This window comes from Lepisma saccharinum, chromosome 24, assembly GCF_977018435.1.
Source record: "Lepisma saccharinum chromosome 24, izLepSacc3.1, whole genome shotgun sequence".
NCBI classification, from domain to species: domain Eukaryota; kingdom Metazoa; phylum Arthropoda; class Insecta; order Zygentoma; family Lepismatidae; genus Lepisma; species Lepisma saccharinum.
The window spans coordinates 23,924,789-23,947,505 of record NC_139252.1 but is presented as its reverse complement, the minus strand read 5'-3'; the positions used below and the strand labels follow the sequence as shown (position 1 = coordinate 23,947,505).

The window sequence follows — 22,717 nt, the reverse complement described above, 5'->3', positions numbered from 1 at the left end:
ATAACCTTCTTGCATTTCATAGGTACACCCCTGTTCCATATTAATCTTTGAATGCTTTGATATAGTCCTCCACCCATTTGTCCTCTTCTGTTTACCGCCTCATCTATTCTTCCACTTCTCTCAATTATGCTTCCTAGATATTTGAAGCTCTTCACTACCTTCAACTCTTCCGTGTCCATCTTTATTCTTGGTTCATTTCTGGCTGTTTCTTGTTGTTATTAGCACCTCACTCTTTTCTGCATCGAATTTCATTCCGCTCTTGTGATTTCCTTATTCCAACTATCAAGCTTTGTCTGTACTACTTCTTCCCTGTTCCCCCATATTACTATGTATGTATAATGAATAGTATTTCTCTTCTTTGTTAACTGCATAAAGCGACACTTATTTATATTAAAACCAAGATCATTTATACAATTCCGTTCATATAATGCATTTAGATCATCTTCAAGTTTTAATGTATCTTCTACAATAGTAATTTCTTTATATACTGCTGGACAAAAAAACCCGGACACTTGCATTTTTTGTGATAATGCATAAATTCTGATTCGAAGGTTAACTAAAGGTTGCAGAAATTATTGGAAATAAGAAAACCTGAATATATTCAACAGAAGGCAAATTAAAATGTATTGTTAATAAGATAAATTAGAACAAAAACGAAAGTTGCAGAAAACTACCAAAGAAAAAAGAAAAAAGGAAATCTTACCAATATTTTTTTTCATATTGTTAACTGGTGCTGTTGGGGTATATAAGCTGTCTAGTAGCGGGTGTTACCTCCCCTGCCATCAATTACAGCTTGTAACCACCGTGGCATACTTCGAATAAGGTTGACAATCACTTCTTGGTCCAATTGCTCCCATTCTTCTTGAATAGCACGTTTTAGCTCTTCAATTGTTTCTGGAACTATTGCGCGGTTTCTGATATGTCATTTCAGTTCATGCCAGATGTGCTCTATCAGATTTAGGTTCGGACTTTGTGGTGGCTATTCTAATCGCGTAATCGCAACTTCGTCCAAGTACTCCGTGACAATATTCACAATGTGAGGACACGCATTGTCATGCATAAAAACAAAGTCCAGGCCTATGGATGGTGCATATGGTACTACATGATCTGCCACACATTCTGTAATATACCTACAAGCTGCCAGTGCCCCATTCTCTACAAACCAACTCTGTACGTCCTTGTAAAGAGATACCTCCCCAGACCACATGACACCACCACCTCCAAAGGGTGTTATTTCAACGAAACAACATTGCGCATAATGCTCATTAGGTCTTCTATACACATGTTCACTCTCGTCTGATGAACGTAGGTTGAATTTTGACTCATCGGAGAATAAAACCTTTTACCACTGCTCCACATTCCAATGTAAATGTTTTGTAGCAAATTCCAGTCTTTGCTTCCGGTGACGTGCTAACAACCTGGGACCTGCAGCTGGCCTCCGAGATGATAAACCACTTTCATTCAGTCTTCTATGAACTGTTCGTGAAGAAACCACAGCTCTATGAACATTTCTCAAATGCTGTGCCACAATATTTGAAGTCGTACGACGGTCTCTTAAGACTATGATACGCATTAAACGATCTTCCCGTGCTGTTGTGCATCGTTTCCAACAAGAAACCGGTCTTCTACCATAGGAACCAGTTGCATCATACCGTCTGAGACCTTCATGGATAGTACTTCGTGCTATATTTAGCACCCTAGCAATATATTGTACACTACGACCATCATCGCGAAGAGCTACTGCTTTTACTACTCTTCACGTCTCATTTTCAAGCTAGTAAACTTACAATACATTTGCAAGAAAAATACCAGCAATGACAATGTCAATAATATCTGTTACTATGGTTACTATGAACCAAAATACATTTCTCTCTAGACATTAAACAAAATAATACCAACAGGAATTGAAAATCAATAAATTAAAACAAAATTCCATGAAATTGATTTTAAGCCTACTAGGTGTTCCAAATAAGTAAATACAAGTAAATAAATAAATAAATAGATAAATAATAAACGGAAAAACTATGGAAAATGTTCAATAATGAATGTTCAATTGTTCAATACTTAACTGAGAGCGTAATTCATAAGTAATTGCAATTCAGATGTCAAATATTAAGGTGTCCGGTTTTTTTTGTCCAGCAGTATATAATTTTATATCCATCGTAAATAAGGCTTTTTGAATACTTAACTTAAGATGGCAAATCATTTCTAAACAACATAAATAATAGAGACCCCAGATTTGATCCTTAGGGCACACCAGAGTTCACATAATATTCACGAGATATTGATTGTTTATATATTACATATTGCTTTCTTCCCTGAAGATATTATTTGAATAAGTTTATGAAATTGATTGTGAACCCAAAACTTGATAACTTACATAAGAGAAGATTATGGTTAATTCTATCAAATGCTTTAGCAAAATCAATATAAATTGAATGCACACTTGATCTATTACACTGGTAAACATACTTTTTATTGCCAACGAAATTAGTCATTTTATGGTATATTTGCCATTGTGATTTCGAATATAATATTAGTTCTTCTAGATTGGCTCTAGTTTTTGAGTAATGGCTGTCCTTTAAAAAACATAAAAAAGCATGAAAACTCATTGTTAATCACTCTTAATGTTGAGAAAAACGTCGTTTCTGAGATTGTCTTGGGTGTACGGTGTCGAAACAATCACGTTGAAGATCCAAGCAATAATCTGCCACACTAGTGACGATTGGGTACCAAGACAGGGAGCGGCAGGTGCAAGGACAGTTTAGTAGACGTGGCTTATCATTAAGAGACCATAGTGCGGAGGCAAAAAGTGGGTGGGAAATGTCCTTGACACCCCTCCTAATCGCCACCACTGATCTGCTATCTCGTATCTGTTCCATCTGCTTTGAAATATTTCATCCATCATCTTCTTTATATCTTGATGGTACCTCTCCCCTTGTTTTTCATTAAAATCACCAAGAGTATCTGGAAAGCTGTCAAAGTGGATTTGGAGGAAATTTATCTTTATGCTCATGTTAATACCAAAATATTTGAAGTTTGTGAGCAAGTTTGCACAAGTTCATCATAGTTTTCGTGTTTGTGATTGCCAAAGAAGTTCTTACAACTGACACATAACTGAATCATGTAGAAGCTTCAATATCATTCTTAGTATTAGAGATTTGAATCATTAATGAGTTTACGAGTTTGAGGCCCATCAAAGATCCCTGTTTTTAGTTTCTCAATACTCAGTCCGTGAAAGCATCTATAGGTATAATGAAACACTCGCCACCTTTATCCAAGACTTGACAAATTACTTCAATATGCAAAATATGCTTCCTTTAAGAAGTCAGTGATAGTTTCCTTCTGTACAGAATGTTTACCACAAATGCAGCACAATCCATCAGGATCTTTTATGCAGCCTGCTCTTGAAGAACTCATGTTTCATTCCCCTCAACAATAAAAATAAAACTCAATAATGAAACAAATAAAGAAAAATGAAGTTTTTATTAAATATATTCTGTGCAATGGATGGACTAGAGAAATATGTTTATATTCTAAAATAAAAGCCATGCCCTATTTCATGTCAACACCTACAGCTCTTATTGAGATAATCTTAAAATCGAAGGATATGAAGTATCTCAAGAACTAGAGCCAACTGGCAAAACTGTTGTTCATTCTAGATTCAGCACAACTAAAATACCATAAATTCATTCAAAAATATTTGGCAACTAAAAAAATATATATTTTTTTGATGACCTGTACATCTTGGACACAATTTATAAGGTTAGTTGTTGTGGATTGGCATGGATAAAAGCTATATTGATTGCTACTTATATAGCTTCTAACATGTTTAAAAATCCTTGAATACAAAATTTATTCCCACACTTTTGCTGGAGCACATAAAATGACAATTGGTCTGTAGTTTTCAATTTTTGCATTCTCACCTGATTTAAGGATTGGACATATTCTTGTTAGCTTCCAGATTGTAGGAAAGGTTTGAGTTTTCATAATTAAATTAAATATTAAACACAGAGGTGTTTTCAGCACTTCAATGTGCCCTTTAAGTAAATATGGAAGGATTCCATCAGGCTCACTGGAGTTTTTTTTTTCCTCCCAGTATTCTCGTTCAGTAATTTTATTGCTTGAGAGTGAATTAGATACACATAGTTCCATTTCCTCGGTTACATCATACGTACTTGGAGACAGATTTAAAGTACACATGCAAAGTTATCGACTATATTTCTACCTTTTCTGGTTTTTACATAATTCCAAAATAATTTACTATTATTCTCAATACTTTCTTCAGTATCTTTTAGGTACATATTATATGCCTTATTTATGAGTGTTGTTACTTGTTTACGGTAATTATACTGTCGTTATTGTACCTCATATGCCTTCCATGTCGTTCTTTAAATTTGTGTGTCAATAATTTCTCGTGTAAACCAACAAGGGTATTTGTTATTTGCATAGATTTTCTTCATTGGTACGGTAAGATTAAATATCAAATTAATATTGTCATTAAAGTACCTTACAGCATCATCCACAACTGGGAGTTCTTCTTTGTTAATAGTAACATCATCATACACCTTAACTACGATTTATTCCAGTGTTCTATTACTATGATTTTGTATGTTGTTTAATGAGTGTAAGCCATCTAGACTCAAAAAGTTATCAAGGACTCTCTACCATGGTCCACCTACTTGCAGGTTGTAACTCGAATCCAAGATTTAAGGCACATTAAAATCACCAAAAATAATCATGTTGACGTTATGGAATTCTTTATAATTTTCAAACAAATTATAAAAATGCATATAACTCAATTGTTGAGGAAGGAGTAAAGTATAGATCCACCAATGCATCTGAAACCCTGGCGTAGGAGCAGTGGTACTAGTGTTGCCAGTTAAAGTTACGGGAAAGCCTGCAGTTCACATATTTTCCGAGGTTTCAGAAAGCTTGGTGGAGCTATACACAGTGTACACCTTATTTCTTAAATTCATTCTTACACATAAGACATCGAAATTATAATTTAAAATAACATTCCTGGATGTAATGTTTTGCCTCGCCGCATTATTACTCCACACTCCACATCCTCTATTTCTGTCTTTCCTATCGTGACGATATATTTTGTAATTACACTGAGGAACAAATTAAAACTTTTTGTTTTGCCACTGGATGAAAATAGGTGATCTTTAATAAATCGGGTGCGCTGATTTCAAAAATCATAACAAAAATGCTGTATCACGTACCATTTCTGGTGGAAACCATTTTGAAAAATTTCACCGCACATTAAAAGAAGGGTAAAATATAGCATATTACTCCAAACCTTAATGTGATAGTGTGAATTTTATTAATACATTGGGTTCATAGAATACCAAATATGATTGTAAATGAAGTAGTTATGACATGCACTAAAATTTGCAGTTGCAGTAAAATAGTAAACATTAAAGTAAACAGTAAAAGTAACGCACCTTCAAAATGTATTTCTGTATGATTTCCGCTTGTAGCAGGCGTGTTGAACATCTAAGACTGTGTTCCAGCAGTAATCTGGGATACCATCTGCCTTTATAACGTTTTTTCATTTCTGCAATTTGTTGGTGAAAGAGCAGCTTGCCCTGCTCGTCACTCACTGCACCCAGATTAGAGGGGAAAAAGTCTAAATGGGAACACAGAAAGTGTATCTTGAGAGACATATTGCATCCCATTGTTTTGTATGTTGCCAGCATACGTTCTACAAGTTCAGAGTAATTGTGAACCCTATGGTTGCCAAGGAAATTTCGACGCACACCCTTGAACGCACCTCATGCTGCTTTCTTACATTCACTTAACAGTTCTTCAAAATTGGGATCGTTCATTACCTCCCGGATTTGAGGGCAACAAATATCCCTTCTTTTATTTAGCATTGCTTACACCAGGAAATTTGCTTCGTAAGTACTCAAACCCTTTTCCTTCTTTGTTCATGGCCTTCACAAAGTTCTTCATTAACCCCAACTTGATGTGCAGTGGGGGGGAGTAACACATTGTTGGCGTCGACAGGGGGTTTGTGAGAGACACTTTTTTCTCCAGGTGTGTAACAATTTCTGGGAGGCCAGTCTTTAGTTTCGTAATACATGTCCTTTGCTCTGCTGTCCCATAGACAGAGGAAACAACAGAATTTCGTGAAACTTGATTGCATCCCCAAAATAATTCCCGCTACCTTCAGATCAGCACAGATTTTCCACTGGTGTTTGTCGTAGCTAACGCTTGTGAGAATCAAAGCAATGTTTTCATATGTTTCCTTCATTTCACTCGCATGAGCAACTGGCACTGAAGGTTTCTCATTCCCATTATGCAGAAGGACCACCTTCAAGCTAGTTTTTGACGCATCGATGAACAACCTCCATTCGTCTGATTTATAGTTTTCTCCCAACTCCTGCATTAATCCAGTGACATTGTTGCAGTATACCAGGGACCCATTCATAGAAAAAGAAAGGAAGAAAATTTTAGTTGACGTTTTCTGAACGTAATACTTGTCCCTGGTTCCAGCAGGTTCCACCCTTGCAGTCTTGAACCTAACAGTTCCGCTTCTTTCTTTGTAAGGTTCAAATCACGTAATAAATCATTTAATTCTGGCTGGGTGATAAGATGTGGTGTCTTCCGTGACTCTTGAAAGTCAGGATCATGTCCGAGAGAAGATATTGATTCATCTGAGGAAGTTTCTGTTTCCCCTTCCAAAGACCATTCCGATGGTGGCTTTGGAACATGTAATGTCTCATCATGTTGCACTGGTCTTATCGCAGAAAGTAAATTTGGATACTGTAGGATATTGTTGGATTTTCTTGAGTATCCCGTTACATTATTTAAACAAAAGTAACAATAACCACCCTCGTAAATATCACGAGCATCTACTGCAACAGACATGAGGAGCCCACCCTTTATCTTGGTCTCCAATTTTGCATCCAAAATATAGCTCGTAAGCTTTCTTCACTATTGGTGTAATTGAGTTTCGTTGGGATTTTGTCGTGAACTCACCGCACACATAGCAAAACAGATTGGGTGAATTTACACAGTTATGAGGCATCACTGCACTATTTTCAAATACCACACAACACAAAGCAATCGCGATGAAGCACACAACCTACACTTCCAGCGAACAGAATGCAACTGATAAAGACACAGTACAATAAGTCACCTTGCCTCTTTAACAAATACTTTTCTCTACTCTTTTCTTATCAGGTAACAAAATAAACAACAATGTTTGCCCTTTTGTTGTCGTTACAATGCTTTCTTCATATTACGCAGGAAAAACAGCCACACGTGTTCTCTTGAAGAATATTTGTATATCATATGGCGAAAAAAAAGCTTTGTCACATTTATTTCAATTTCGTGTTATTTCAAAAACTAGACGTGGTGGAGAAAAAAGAACATCATTTTCGTGTTCAGCAAGTCAAGAAACATAGAAATAGGTTGTTTTCCGGTCGCGGCAAATTTCATTGTTCCTCAGTGTTATCACTAAACAACTCATTACTAAAAGTACCCTCATCTAACCAGGTTTCTGTAATAAAAGTATGTCGTAGCCGTAATTCTTGAAGCTTTCCTGGTGGTGAATGATGAAGATAAGAGTGACGTTAGCTCTCAAAAGCTCGGAAGCATATCTGGAAATCACCTGGCTGATATCCCGAGAGAACTTCTTCATATGCCATAGCCATTTGTAATATTGTTTACATAGAATTCTCGAGTCTTCGTGTTAAGCCCCTTCCAGTTTGATAATATACTATTACGTTATCACTAGTCATCATTTAGAAATAATTAGAAGTAATGATATCAGTTTAAGTTAGATACATCTTCAAGCATTCTCAAAATATACACATTTTTCTCCCTCATGTGGGAAACTTGCAGAAAGAGATTATGTTTTTTGTCCTCTCATTTTTACTATGTCTAATGTAATGAGTCCAGAGAAAATGGGGTGAGTTTTCTTCTTTTCCAAGAAATAATTTTCCTATTTCATGTAGTACAACTGAAAGTGTTAAGTGTCACATTAAGGCCAAACTGCTCATTTATGGTGCTCGTGTGAGTAGATTCATCTTGGTAGGTTGGATGTTCTTAGTATTTAAACATTTCAAATAGTTCGAATTAGGAAGGTTTGGTTGCTTTCATCTGCAGGCACAGATCATGTTTAACATACAAAAGAGAAAAGTTGCAACTTACACGAATGGTAACTTCTGTAACCTGCATTTTGGGAGCAAATATCTTCAAAATTAGTCATTTATACAACTTGCAAACTTTTGAATTCTATACAGTACCATGCTCCTAAGAAAAGAATTAAATAAATTAAATTTCAGTGTTATTCACTTCTTTCTTTGTCAAACCTGGATGTCAACAAGTATCGACAGACCGTAGATGCACTTAAAGGGGGGGAGGGGGGTCAGAACTCTCCTTTGGACCTAACTTTCCTGAAGAAAATAGGTGAATATTATTATTATGCTCAATTTTCCTACCACAATGCATGCAAAATATATTTCAATCAGCCTAACCCCCATCTTAAAATACCCATTTGTAACTTTGTGATGTTATATTTTCATTAGAATAGAAAAAAATATATAGTGCTAATCTGCTACAGAGAATTAACATTGTTTCTTGGAACAATACATTTAATACCAGATATACAGTACTATAGTAAGCATTTAATTCAAATAAACTATTAGTTTAAACATTCTTAATTAATAAGAACACAGACTTGCATGTAAACTACCAGACATGCAAGTTATTTACCTGTTTTATTAAAGGAAAAAGCTAGAAGTTTGTCTCCAATGAATGATGAGTTGTCTGCTTATAACATGGAATTGTTAGATATTACATGATCAATATAATAATGGTGGATTGTACTGTACTTACCTGAATACTTTTCTTCGTGTATCTCTGTGAAGCCCTTTGCATAGACCTGCAGGAGAGAAAAGACTTGTAATAAACAGAATAAACTTAAAGATGGCAGTATATCTGATACCAATAAGATACTCACCAAAATTTCAGCCAAAACTCTAAGATAGGTACAGTGGTAGAAATTAACCTGAAAAATTGAAAAAATACTTTAATAAACAGAATAAACTTAAATATGTCAACATGTCTGTCTGAGAAGAAGATATTGCAACACTGCCAACCCCTAGATGAACAATTAGATGGGCTACTATTCCCCTTCCCACCAACCCTTGTAGTAGACCCCGCTCTCAAGGTGAGCGCTGGAAGCATCCAGACCTTAACAGGTCTCCTGTCTTCTTGTCGGACAGGCACCCTGAAATAAAAATAACAAAATATTAAAATATATATGTACCTGAGATAAGAAACAGTGCATGATATCTCAACAAAACAGAGATTTTGCACCAAGGTGACAAGCAGCATGCAACACATGTGACTTCAGTGTGAAATCTGCCTCATGGTAAAACCTGCTCCCAGGGTGCATCCACATATCAAGTGGCTGACAGGCCATAATACTGCCTCTCTTCCAAGTAGACAGACATTAACATTGAAGAAAATTTTGATGCACAAACACAACATAAACCCCAGAATTTTTCATAGGGGAATTGAGATATTCGTTTGATATAAAGAGCTTAAAAAACCGTGAACAGAATTATGCTCATTTTTGTGGCTGAGCTTAAGTGGTCAACTTACCGTCTTGCCACTGAAGGTTCGTGATTCAAGTCCTGGTCTGTTTCTTTGTGAGTGTGTCTTCATTAGTTTCATTTAATCAACATTCATCCTTATCATGTTAGCCACAAGTAGCAGAAAAATACAGATGTGAAATGATATCAATTTACAATCATTCCCATCACATGTTTGCCTTACTTCACACAACACTATTTTTTTGTAATAAAAAGTTCAGTAAACTTGGATGAAAATTAACTCACACAGGTAAAGATTCCTAACGAAAACACTAACAAAATATACAGAAATAATTAATATACTTATCATTCTGGTACAGGTCTCCAATTGGAATGATTAACTGGTTTCCATCTTTGTTAGACCCTCTTGTGTTCACTCCTATTCTCTCTAAGCTGTAAAGAGGACAAACACTCCTGCAATGTTGCACAGATTTGTAGCATTAAAGAGTAACAGAATTATCAAAATAAATTTGTAACACTTGTTAGGACAGCCGTACACTTACATACATGTATATCTAATACTTAAAACTTACACTCTGTCCCATTAATCTCTGGAGCGAGTGAACGAAAACAAGTGTCTGTGCAAACGGTGTCTCGAGAAGGCTCGACCAACGAACTTGTGAGAAGGGAAGCGATTGCAACTACCAGTCGTTTGCAGCAATGCACACTTCTTTGCTCGGCCAACTTGCTTTCTCCCCTTCTCTTCTGTTATGCACAACCTTACTCCACAGATTCCAGGGACAGAGTTTGGTATTAAGTTATGGTAACTTATTGTATGAATTATGAACTCGTATCCTTGTCAGTAAATTAAACTAAACCCCTTGTTACAGCCACTCTTTGAGGACCAAGGTGTACCAAGTGGCTTTCCATTGGACGATGCGTGATCACTAGGGCTAGGATTTTTATAACCTAAAAATCACCAAAATATGCTCTTATGATCTAAAATTTTACAAAATATGCACTATAATTTGAAAAATATGTCCTTTAACTGGACTGTTTCAAACATTAATATCTAAATGCTGAGATATTTTCACATACAATTATTTTTAGTTCACTTTATGGGCCCTGAGTTTGCAATGCACAATGAATACTTTTTTCTATAAAAATTAAGATGATTTTGCTGCAGTCCAAAAAAAAAAGAAACTCGACTAAACATGGGAGTAAGAACAAATCCACTTTGAAAATAACTGTATATTTCTTGAAAATGCAAAAAATATACTGAATATGACCGAAAATCCATCAAAATATGCTCTATCATGTAGAAATGGCCAAATATGTCAAAATATGCCCTTAGAACGCACCTTAATTTAATTAATTTCTTCATAATATGAATTTCTATATGTTTAGGGAACACATCACCCTTACCCAAAAAAATGTGCTAAGTCATGAAAATACTAGCCCTAGTGATCAGCATCACTTACCTAGGTTTCTAGACTGGCCTACTTGTGCAGTGGTTAGCAGAGCATGTTACAGCACCAAGGGTCCCAGGTTCAAATCCTGGCCTGAACATTGGTATTCTTTGTGAGTGTCCCTTCTTCAGTTTCATTATATTGTCACTAATCCTCATCTTTCCGATTAGCCAAAAGTGGCAGAAAAGCAAAGAAAAATAAAAACAAATCAATCAATCATAGAATAGGCTGCTTCTTTCTTTCTAGTGTCTTCCCAATTTTCCTCTTGATGGTGGGTCAACACAGAACTTAGGCTTCTACCAAGAATTCAACCCAACATATGTGTTCAAAGTATAATTTTCTAGCCTAAAAAGGCATGTGTACATTCAGTATTTGCCTGTTAAAATAAAAGGGTGAGCACCTTGAGTTGTCGACTTTTGATCTTGTCACCAAAGTGTCCGAGTCCTGGCATGGGCATGTTTTGTGAGTTTCGCTTCATCTATGTAATCTAATCGTCACTCATCCTTGACATTATGGTTAGCCAAAAAGTGGAAATACGGAAATGTAAAATACTTAAAAATAGTAGGTATGGGACTGATTAATCGGTACTCTATCGGTATCGGCCGATATAGGCCAATCGGTGTATCGTTTGTCAGTAAAATTACCGATTATTTTACCGATCCGATATATCGATTACTATCTGATAATTTAGTGCAAAATTCTTCCATTTTGTTGTAATTTTTATAGATAATATCCATGCCCTACTTTCTAAAAAAGTAAATGTCTAAATATGCAATTTATCTTGCACTGCAGTCACCTTGAAACACACATTTATTAAAGAGGTCACTGAGCCTTTCAGGTTCTTCAAGGTCCATTTCTGATCGGTAGAATATCGGTTATCAGTATTGGTAAATTTTATATCGGTATCGGCCAAAATTTCATATCGACCCATCCCTAAAAAATAGTGATAAAATTTGTTTTAACTTCGCTTTGTGCCCAAATAAGCCAATAAGGTCTAGATCCACAGTTTAGAGTGAGTTCTAAACCACCGTGTAATTTATCTTCGCCGTTTTGAACCCGGGACTCCTTGATTGCAAGACACTTTTTGTTCCGAGGCCCTACAATGATAAGGATATGTCTTCATAACCTAGGTGTTACCAAAACTTTAAAAATAAATGATTTTCTTATTGTGGACAGGGGACGGGGACATTAACAAGCAGACAACTCATCATGGAGTACTACATCTTTACCTGAAATGAAAAGAAAAGAATGAAATAAACATTAGAATTATAGCTTTTCATTTTTAATGTAAATCTAGTTGGTTTCCTTCATTAAACATCAAGAGTCAACCTAAAATTTGAAATCTACATAAAATTGTATAAATATCGGCTACTTAAGTGTTAAACGTTCCACATTTCATTTGTATGAGCTTTACAAATGTTAGAGAGTATTGGTGGGTGTGGGATCTAGACATAGGCATGCGCAGACCCTCTGATTAGGGGGGAAAAAGCCTTGATGAAAGTTCAGTCGAGAAAGAAAAACCTCATTTTATCTCACTGTTTTAGTTACATTGCATTGATGGGTATATGTATATACATACATACATATACTTATATATACATATATAATAATACAGCAACATAGAAGCACCATAACAAATAAATAAATTGTCTTTGAAATGTGCCGCGCTCCTTTTCCTCCAAAGAATTGTGTTGATGCATTTAAAACACAACTGTTTAGCAACAAGAGTCTGAAGTACTGTACTTAGCAGTTATAACTTCGCTCGCTCGCAATTTGCAGTGCATTACAGAAAACAATAAAATTGCGAGCGAAGCGAGCAAGACAATTTTTAGATTCAAATTTTTGCAAACTGAAAACAATATTGATTTTATATGGCGCAAAAGAATTCATGAGATTCCATGGCATTCTCATTTACAATTTTTTTCATTTAGATCATTAGAAGCCCAGGTCCAACTCCTGCCGCCCCCTAGCTACAGCTCTAAATGTGACAGGACTGTAAGAAAAGCAGATATTGCGAGCAAATCGAGCAATGAAATTTTACGAAATGTGTTTTTATTTGTATAAAATTTGATATCGAGGGGGAAATTGCCCCCCTGCAGGTGCTCTTGGCCATCTGGAAAAAATAATGCAAGAAAAACTTGAAAACTAATTCCATCTTGAATATCCCTTTGTCCTGCTACTCTTAGATTCTTGCTTTCTTTTACCTCAATGTTTGCCCCCCCCCCCCCCTAGAATTGATTTCCGTCCATGGTTGGGGAGGGACAATGCCCATTGCCCCCTGTGGTGTCCAACCCTTCCCCCGTAGTTGCTTTGAACTTTAATCGGCTTGAAAATACTTGATTTTCGATAAGATTCCTCTACACTAAATTTCTAGGTGAATGTAGTGACATGGATGTCTGGAAGGGGAGGGGGCAAGGATGGCCACACCTGCCCCTCAGATCTAATGTCAACCTAAAAGTATTTATTTCATACATATAATTTGATTTCAGTCATAGTAATTTACCTTAATGCGGTAATTTCAAATTCAAGTGGTATTTTTTGAGGGGGGGGGCAACACTATTATCAGGGCAATATGCCTCTTGGAACAATACCTTGCGTGTCCCTGCGCGGAAAAAAATTGTGGACATCCATGATTAGGGGGGGGTCAATAACCCCCTTGCTTGCCCGTGTGCACACCTATGGATATAGATAAAGTAGTGCCAGATTTGAATTTTTTCAATGAGTTGTAGAGAAATATAGAAGTACTGTACTTCACTTTGTGTTACTAAACAAAAAGGAATATTGGGGAAAATCAGAAAGATAAAGTATTAAATCTTGCATTTTAACTTTGAAAAAGAAAGGAAAGATTTCAAGACATTGTGCTTTAACAGCTGTACATTTTCACCATATCTAATACTCCCTTCTCAAACTGAAATCTTATTTGGAAATGGCAAGTTCATATCCCATCACTGACTTTTTTTTTTATGGTTTTCACCTGTTTTTTCACAGTGCTGCACGTCCAGAAAGTACATTTTCTGGGGCCCAATGTGGAACTAATACTGAGAAATGAGAAATTGTGTTTATTCTTTTGCATTGACGACACGTGAGATAGGTCACATTAGATTAGATGGAAGAAAATATATCACCACGGAAGTCTAGTTCTCAGTTGCCAACTTCAAATGTCTAATCGGGCCTCCACTATGGTGCAGTGGTAGCATCGTCGCCTTGTAATCAAGAGGTCCCGGGTTCGATACAGTGGTGGCACATGGTGGTTCGGATCCCACTTTAAACTGTAGCCCAGTCCCGATTAACCTATCTGTGCTTATGTTGACTTAAAACAAGCTTTGACATTACAAATGCCTTTATGTGTTATCAATTCATGTAGTTTGTTTTTTATTAATGCAGCATGATGCTTGCATAATTCATGCATTAATGTCAATGTTGACCTAAATTAGTACGTGGCTTATTTGTATCTTCTCATTCAAGTGAGATGATAAATTTTTTGCATTGAACAAGAGAAAAATGTCACATTTACTGAAGTTTCCAGGTTAAAGGTTTGAAACTTGGTTCATTAAAATAATATTTCAATGATATTAGCAGTAAAATATTATTGTAATTGTTACATTAATCCAAGCTTCCCTACAACAGAAATAGGACCTATTCTGTCGGTATCACCCAATATCTGTACTACTGTAATTTATACTGATCTAATATTCTGTAAATACCCTGTAATTTAGTGCAATGCTCTTGCAGTTTCGTTATATTTTTTAGTGAATATAAAGGTATAGTTTGTGTCACCTGGTTTTGTAATGTAAATGTTTGCATATACTGTCCGACCACAAATGTCAAGACTAGCACGAGAGGATGAATTTACATGCGATAGGGGAAGTAGGTAGAAACATGTGTGGAACAACATTATAGATTTCAGATCAGTATGCTTTTGGTTGTCGTGGTTTATTATCGCTTTGTTTGTTTGTAATTTTGTCAGCTCATGCACACTTGTGTTATTGGTTGCAACTAAGGCAACTGGACTGTACACTTTCCTTTATGAAGACAAAACCTATTTCAGTCACCCGGTTTTGTACACATTAATTAAGGAGGCGAATGAACCATTCAAGGTCTTCATGATATTTTATCTCAGCACTGTATACCAGTACTTTATTGTTACTTGCAGGAACTTTCATGTTGATCCATCCCTATGAACTTAATGTTAAATAGTTACTGTGTGCTTTATGGTCCAATGTCATCAATAATGCAACAATACTATTCATTCTTATTTCTCATTATGGACAACACCTCAACTTACGTTGCTCAGTGATCACTTTAAAATTCCTAAATTCCATTCATTGTTTCTTCTTGTAACAATTGCTTTTGACATTTCCAGCATTGTTAAATAATTCAAAATATACTAGTGTCTTTACTATGGACTGCGCTATTTCTTTACAACTTGATAAAATAAAGCCTTGAACATCCAAATGTTAATGAAATACTTGCAAGGAATTTCAATAAAATAGCTTACAATTATGTTGAATGTATTACTGAAAAATTAAATTTTATATATAAAAACAAACTGAAATCACGCTTTTCAAATAAAAAAAATGTATTGTGACAGCTACGTACAGTTATTACGTAACTGTGAATTTACGTAAGTCACGTATTACGTAAGTTGGGGGTGGGGGGGGTTGGTTACTGTATATGGAATGAAAATTACGTGTTTATATCCATAAGAAATTTAACACAATGGCACAATATTGCTCTAAATTGTAAGATATTTATAGATACATCAAATCGGTAATTTTACTGATAAACCGATACTCTGATATGCCTTTAATGGCCGATACCGATAGAGTACCGATTAATGTATCCCATCTTCAATACATATGAAACATGTTCATCTTGCCCATATATAGTGGGGAACTTGAAAATATATATAGTGATACAAATAAAACCCTTTATAAACATCATTTCGTCAACTTCCCACCAGCATTGTCAGGGTAAAGGTGCAGTCTAAAACACAGATAAGAGAAATGAATGGAGCAGGAGTGTACCCAGTGGAAGTTGGTAACATTGTTTGCAATTTTACTGCACAAATTGTATAAATATGCTGAGCAAAGTGCTAGACCAATGTTCAAAAGCACCGCATGAAGTAGACAGTAATATGAAATTTACTTGGCCCTCCTTTACTAACTCTTAATCTCGTCTTATTGCTGACTGTTTGATGTCAAAGGCACCCTGTTCCTCCAGTATCAACAAGTCCTTTTCTTCCAGGCTGCTTCAGAGAGAAATGTTCCAGTAATGGTTGGCCAGTGGGTTGATGCTGTATGGGATGCTGGTATTTCCGAGAATGTCCACGCTACAGATCCTCAGTTTGCAAAGTATAAGTGCCCTGTTTTCAAAGGATTAACCATCTGTGTGTCGCAGATGCCACGCAAACAAAAAGATGAACTGAAGAAGATAATTGAAAGTAATGGTCAGTAAATCTCAAATTTATTTGTGTTTAATCCTTATTTGCATGTTGAAACTGGTGTTTGTCTTTGAGAGAACAGATCATGTATGTTGGTATCGGTTGGCTTGAGAATTAATGTGCCTATTCAAGGTTGGGTGTAAGTTGTCTGCTATCCATGAAGATACATTCCCGGGTTCGATACCCAGAGGAGGCACATAGTGGTTCTAATCCCACTTTAAACTGTAGGTCCAATCCCAACTAGGCTTTCTGTGCATAAAGTGGACTTAAAACAACAATTTAATCAATCAATCAAAACCAAGATGCATAAACCAACGCTCAGCACTGCTTCAATTTTGGAAGACCCATCATGCTGAAAACTACTAAAAGCAAGATATAAACAAAATGTGCAACACTGCTAATCCGATGTCATTTCCCTGAACTTTTCTGTTTTTTTCATTTCCAATCAAAAGCCTTTTATCTCCGTTAAGATTAGGCACACACAGGACATGTACTACATAGAATGTTCAGCCAAAATTGCATGCTAGACCTGGATCCGAACCTAAGTGTCTGGCATACTATGCCATTGCTACCAAGCTGACCTGGCTTTTTCTGATTTTTGCTGCCGCTGTCTGCAGTCTTGTTGAAAATTCTACATAGTACATCTGCTGTGTGTCATCGTCATCCTTTGCCGTTTCCTGCCTCTGGCTGGGTCGGCATAAAAGTCAAGCCTCTCCATTTTTCCTGGTCTTCCATCATACTCTTTCCACGGCGTTCCAATCTTCTTCTCTTCTCCTAACACTCTCTGCTCTGTGCCTAATCCTAATGAATTTACATTTCTTCATGCTGGGAGGAACCAGGCAACGTCTACGTGTACTGTGTTTCTAAGGCAACAGTTCCCGTTGCGGTAACACTAGCGGATAGAATTCCACACAGGTAAAACAGCGGCAGCGAAAAATCAGGTGAAGCCATGCTGGCTCGGTAGCTCAATGGTAAAGCAATGGCACGGTATGCCAGAGACCTGTGTTGGAGTCCTGGTCGAGCCTGAATTTTTCGCTGAAAATTCTACGTAACCTTTTATGAGTTTTTACCTTTATCTTCTTTCCTTTTAGTCCTGGTTACAAGGATCTCCCACACACACACCCACAGTGTGCTTTTACGCTGCTCAATTAAAACTAAGTTGTTAAGTTGCCCCTAGATTTCACAGACTGACAGGTAGGGAGGAAAAGTTATAAGCACAAGTGGCAGAAGAAAATTTCCTCTAAGAGTAGTTCTCATTCCATTTTGAAGAACCCTTATGAACAAAGAATGACCAAATATGCATTGCTTTGCAGAAGTTCAGGGTTGATTGATAAATTAAACTGGTTCCAAAGCAAGTGAGAGGGACAAGGAGAGAAGTTGCACAAGCAACCTATCAAGTTGTATGACATTAGCACAGAGTGAGGAAAACATATAAAGTGGAATGTAAGATAGAGAAAAGCATCTTATTTTTTAACATGACCTTTTGCTTGGATCTGGATGGCTGAATATATTATGTTGAAAAATGCAACATGCAGGAACATGCAATTGGAGTTCAACTGTATTTGGATTCTGCAGGCGTTCATGAACTATTGAAAAATATTGGCTGATATTGGTAATTAATGTCTGTGAAATTTTGAATAACTGTAAACATTCTTCAAACGGAGAAGAAAGGGTATTTTAGCATAAATATAGTTTGCTTGTATGATATTTTTATAAACACTCAAGTTTTTGATCATAAATATTATACCATGTCTTATTTCACACAGGTGGTGTCTACTCTGCACAGCTAGAATATGAAAAAACTAGTGTATTGGTGATTTCTGAGCCTCATGGAGAAAAATTCAGGTTTGCAAACAAGTGGAAATTGCCATGTGTGAATCCTGCATGGGTTACAGATTCGAGCAAAGGAGATTATACCCAACTGACTGACAAGTATAAAGTACAGTCTGAAGTACGGTCGTCAACTCCTACGGAAAAGGAAGGTGGTGGTAAGTTAACAAAGTACAAATGTCTTTCTTAAGTATTCGGCTAAGTAAGTGTATTTCAAGTTCTCATGGTGATTATTACTAGAAACTTTGAATGTGGAAGTCAGCCATTTTTTAGGGATTATGTGCAGGGGTAGAAAACATCCTTTTCTCAGATGCCAATATGCTCTATGTAAGCCATGACTCCAACTAAGATAAAGCTACATATTTTGAAATGTGGTCTTACAATATTTAACTTGTGAATTCCTCCTAAAGAAGGCTCTACCAGTAACAGCATGAATTACTTGCATCTAATACATGGCCGAATCTACCATATCACAGCAGATTTTAAAATTTGGCTAGGAACCGTGCAGAAATTTACAATGGTATGTTTATTATTCTGATTTAATGAAACACATAATACAGAAAACACACAAAAGTTTTAAAAACACATACTGTACTTGTTATTTTATATTAATAAAAGCAATGGAAATTTCCATAAGTGAACTCGAAATTTTAAAAAATCATTTAGAACTGAATTTCAGGAGCCAGATGAAAGTTTTCAGGCACCCTGTATTTTCTACCCCTGATTATGTGTATCCACAGGTTCATATCAGGTGTTCTATATTTTAGTTTCTTTGTAATTTTTTTTAATAAAAGAAATTTCATTCTTTGAAAAAGACCAATACATGTAAATAATTTTCAATTAAGATTAAAAGTGTCTGCAAATTATTGTATTGAACCAATTCTTGAACCTTTCCTGCTGGCGAATGATGATGAAGTTTTCTCGGGATATCAGCCAGGTGATATCTCGAGAAAACTTCGTCAAATTATTCTATTGTTTGATCATTACTCTTATGATGCGTAATGTTAATGATCAGGTGATACAAGTTAATGTATTATCTTATCATTGCTTTAAACCTGATTATTTTCATCCAAGAGAAGCTTACCTCTCCTTAAAATGGCCAAACTTTGTTTTAAACCACTGCATGCTTATTTAGGCTAATCAATAAGGGGCACACAGTTGAAAGTATGACACACATCTATCAGTTTGTGCAAAGTTGCTAAATTTACTTCCCCTTAATCGACTTCTCAGATTCTAGCAACAAGGAGTAATACACTTTACATCATTCATGTACGAAAACTTTTATCAGGTCATGTTCGGTTCATATACTGCATATTCATAAGATGAAATACAGCAATGTAGGTTTCAAATAACGCAGTGTATATTTTAATCTTCTGCTATTCAGAAATACCAAACCCATATACACACAATTAGTGATGAACCGATATGAAATTTTGGCCGATACCAATAAAGTACGTATAAAAATTTTTCAATACCAATATTTTACCAATCCTATATAAAATTACAAATGGTTCTTGAAGAACCTGAATGATTCGCTGACCTCTTTAATAAATGTTTATCATCAAATGAAGAAAGCAATTTAAAAGAAGCTGGATATTTAAACATTTACTTCAAGCAAAGTAGGGAATGTAGATTACATGTGTATATCCATAACAATTATAACAAAATGGCATAATATTGCACTAAATTGAAATATATTTATAGATTTATTGGATTGGTAAAATTGTCAGTAATTTAACAGATACACTGTATCTGTATCTGCCAATAATGATAGAGTACCGACTAATCTGTCCCATCCCTACACACAATAAACCATGCATTCAACTCCAATAATATTAAGCACATCAGAAATATCTCCATGTGTATAACATCAAACATTCCAGATCATAATATTTCATTCCCTTTTTAAAGAGTTTTACATACAGGTTAGTAGTTAACCACATGCTCTTAGAATTGTGTCATACAGTATAAGTATTTGTGTGTACAGGCATGGATCCAACCAACTGTGCAATGCACCTCCACCTCCACTAGTGATAAAACCTGGGACCCTTTGATTACTGTACCTTATATTGTAACCAACTTATGTCTATGCACATATTTCCTAATTTGTTCAAAATTTTCAAATTCATATGACTTCTTCACCAAGGAAGAGAAAAGAATAGACTACACATGTAGGCTTCATTTATTAATTAATGATTGTAAAACTCATTCCTTTCCTTCCCCTATAATTTAGAACAAATTAGATGGTACACCTCTTTTACCATTTATGATGCTAATGACACAACATTTGTATTATAACCCACGTCACCTGCTGAATGAGCTTTATAGAAATGGATAAACCACCTAAATTTCAGCTTGTTTCATCATCATCCTTCCCTGTTTCCTGCCTCGGGCTGGGTCAGCATAGAAGTCAAGCCTCCATTTTTCCTGGTCTTCTACCACTCCTCTCTTTCCACCGTGTTCCAATCTTGTCCATCGACATCTTGGCCTTATTCCCAGTCCTTGTGCATTGTAAGCTCTTACTGGTAGTCTTTCTGCATCCATCCTCTTCATGTGTCCGAACCATCTCATCTGTGCCTTATCTATCCTGTCCTGAAGATTCGCCACACCCACTGTCTGTCTGATCTCCTCATTCCTTATTCTATCTCTGCTATTCTTCCCCAATATACTACTTTTCATCTCCACTGTCTGCATCTTTCTTTTGTCTCTCTCTATCATTGTCCAAGTCTCTGCTCCGTATTGGCACTTCATGATCATCCTTCGCCATGTCCTGCCTCTGGCTGGGTCGCCATAGAAGTCAAGCCTCTACATTTTTTCCTGGTCTTCCACCACTCCGCTCTTTCCACGGTGTTCCAATCTTGTCCTCTTCTAACACACTCCGCTTTCTGCTCTTTCCACCATCATCTTGGTCTCCCACTTGTCCTTATTCCCAGTCCTTGTGCATTGTAAACTCTTACTGGTAGTCTTTCTGCATCCATCCTCTTCATGTGTCCGAACCATCTCATCTGTGCCTGATCTATCCTATAACACATAGTATGTGTTATGTATAACCTTCTTGCATTTCATAGGTACGCCCCTGTTCCATATTAATCTTTGAATGCTTTGATATAGTCCATCACCCATTTGTCCTCTTTAGGTTACCTCCTCATCTATTCTTCCACTTCTCTCAATTATGCTTCCTATATATTTGAAACTCTCCACTACCCTCAACTCTTCCATGTCTAGCTTTATTCTTCGTTCCTTTCTGGCTCTGTTTCTTGTTGTTATTAGCACCTCACTCTTTTCTGCACTGAATTTCATTCCTGCTTTTCTGATTTCCTCACTCCAACTATCAAGCTGTCTCTGTACTTTTTCTTCACTTTAATCATATTACTAAGTCATCTTTGAAAATACCTGTTTTAAAAACCTTAACAGCATCTTGTTTCTTTCATTTACTGACATTTCATTTTGTTTTTCATCAAAAAATAAAAGAAGAATGGGACAATTTTCATATCTGTCTTTACTATTACAGCCATCAGATGTAATTTTTCAGAAGAATATATCGTATTTATACAAGTTTATAGTATTCAAGTATCAAATTTTGTGATATAAATAAAAGCCTGTCTTTGATTATCACAAGAGTAGAGATGGATATGACCATGATAAAAAAAGGTTAGAAATTAAATCACCCCATAACCAACCTTATTTGCCTTGGAAAATAGTTTTGATATTTAATTTTTACTAGTAACAACCTGCGTCAGGAATTCAATCAAACTGGCAAAGGTTTGTTAAATCTTCAGTAGCTCAAAAGTAAACCCTCAAGTATTAAAGTAAGAAATGAAGAAAAGTAAGATTCATTTTGAATATTAATTTGCATTGTTGCAAATAAAAATTAAAATTTGAATAAGTTGTAAATGTACTTTGCCTCTTTATTTGTCTGTTTATGTATCATGATTGCCAGAACTTCCAGACTTCAATAATTTTTATTTTTGCTGTGTTCATTTCAAGATTTCAAGGGTTTTGAAGAAATAGCCACAATATACTTGAATATTCATTTTGCTCGTCCTCCTCCGTGGCCATGTGATCTAAAGTGCTGTGCTTTGGGCTCCGACTGCGGGAGGGCATGGATTCGAGTCTGCCTGGGTTCAGTCTGGGTTCTCGGCCTGTGTATAGGACCAGTGGCAACCCACCACCATGAGGAAAATTGGGTTGCTATGAGTGAGTAGCTATGAGTGGTCTCGGAAATCTGTAACGACTGGGGCTTCGATGTGCTGTCCCACTTCATCTCATTACCAGTTGAAGATCCCCACCCCTCTAGGTAAGAATGTGGGAGGGAGACTGGAAGTCGGGAGATCTTCCTAGGCCCTTCAAGGGCTGTCGAGCCACAGGAGAGTATTCATTTTGCTCTTGATGATAATAGCTTTTCTTCAGATTAATACATA

At 36.2% G+C, this 22,717-nt stretch overlaps 1 protein-coding gene across 4 annotated transcripts in view; it reads left to right on the top strand.

Annotated features, from left to right (window-relative positions):
- LOC145978345 (DNA topoisomerase 2-binding protein 1-A-like) overlaps positions 1-22,717 on the top strand; it is a 133,439-nt gene that overhangs the window by 29,273 nt on the left and 81,449 nt on the right. For all 4 annotated transcript variants that reach the window (XM_083110939.1, XM_083110936.1, XM_083110937.1 and 1 more), the window contains exons 6-7: positions 16,271-16,472; positions 18,233-18,454. In XM_083110939.1, coding sequence (XP_082967065.1) covers positions 16,271-16,472; positions 18,233-18,454 — 424 coding nt within the window. The remainder of the gene's footprint in view (positions 1-16,270; positions 16,473-18,232; positions 18,455-22,717) is intronic.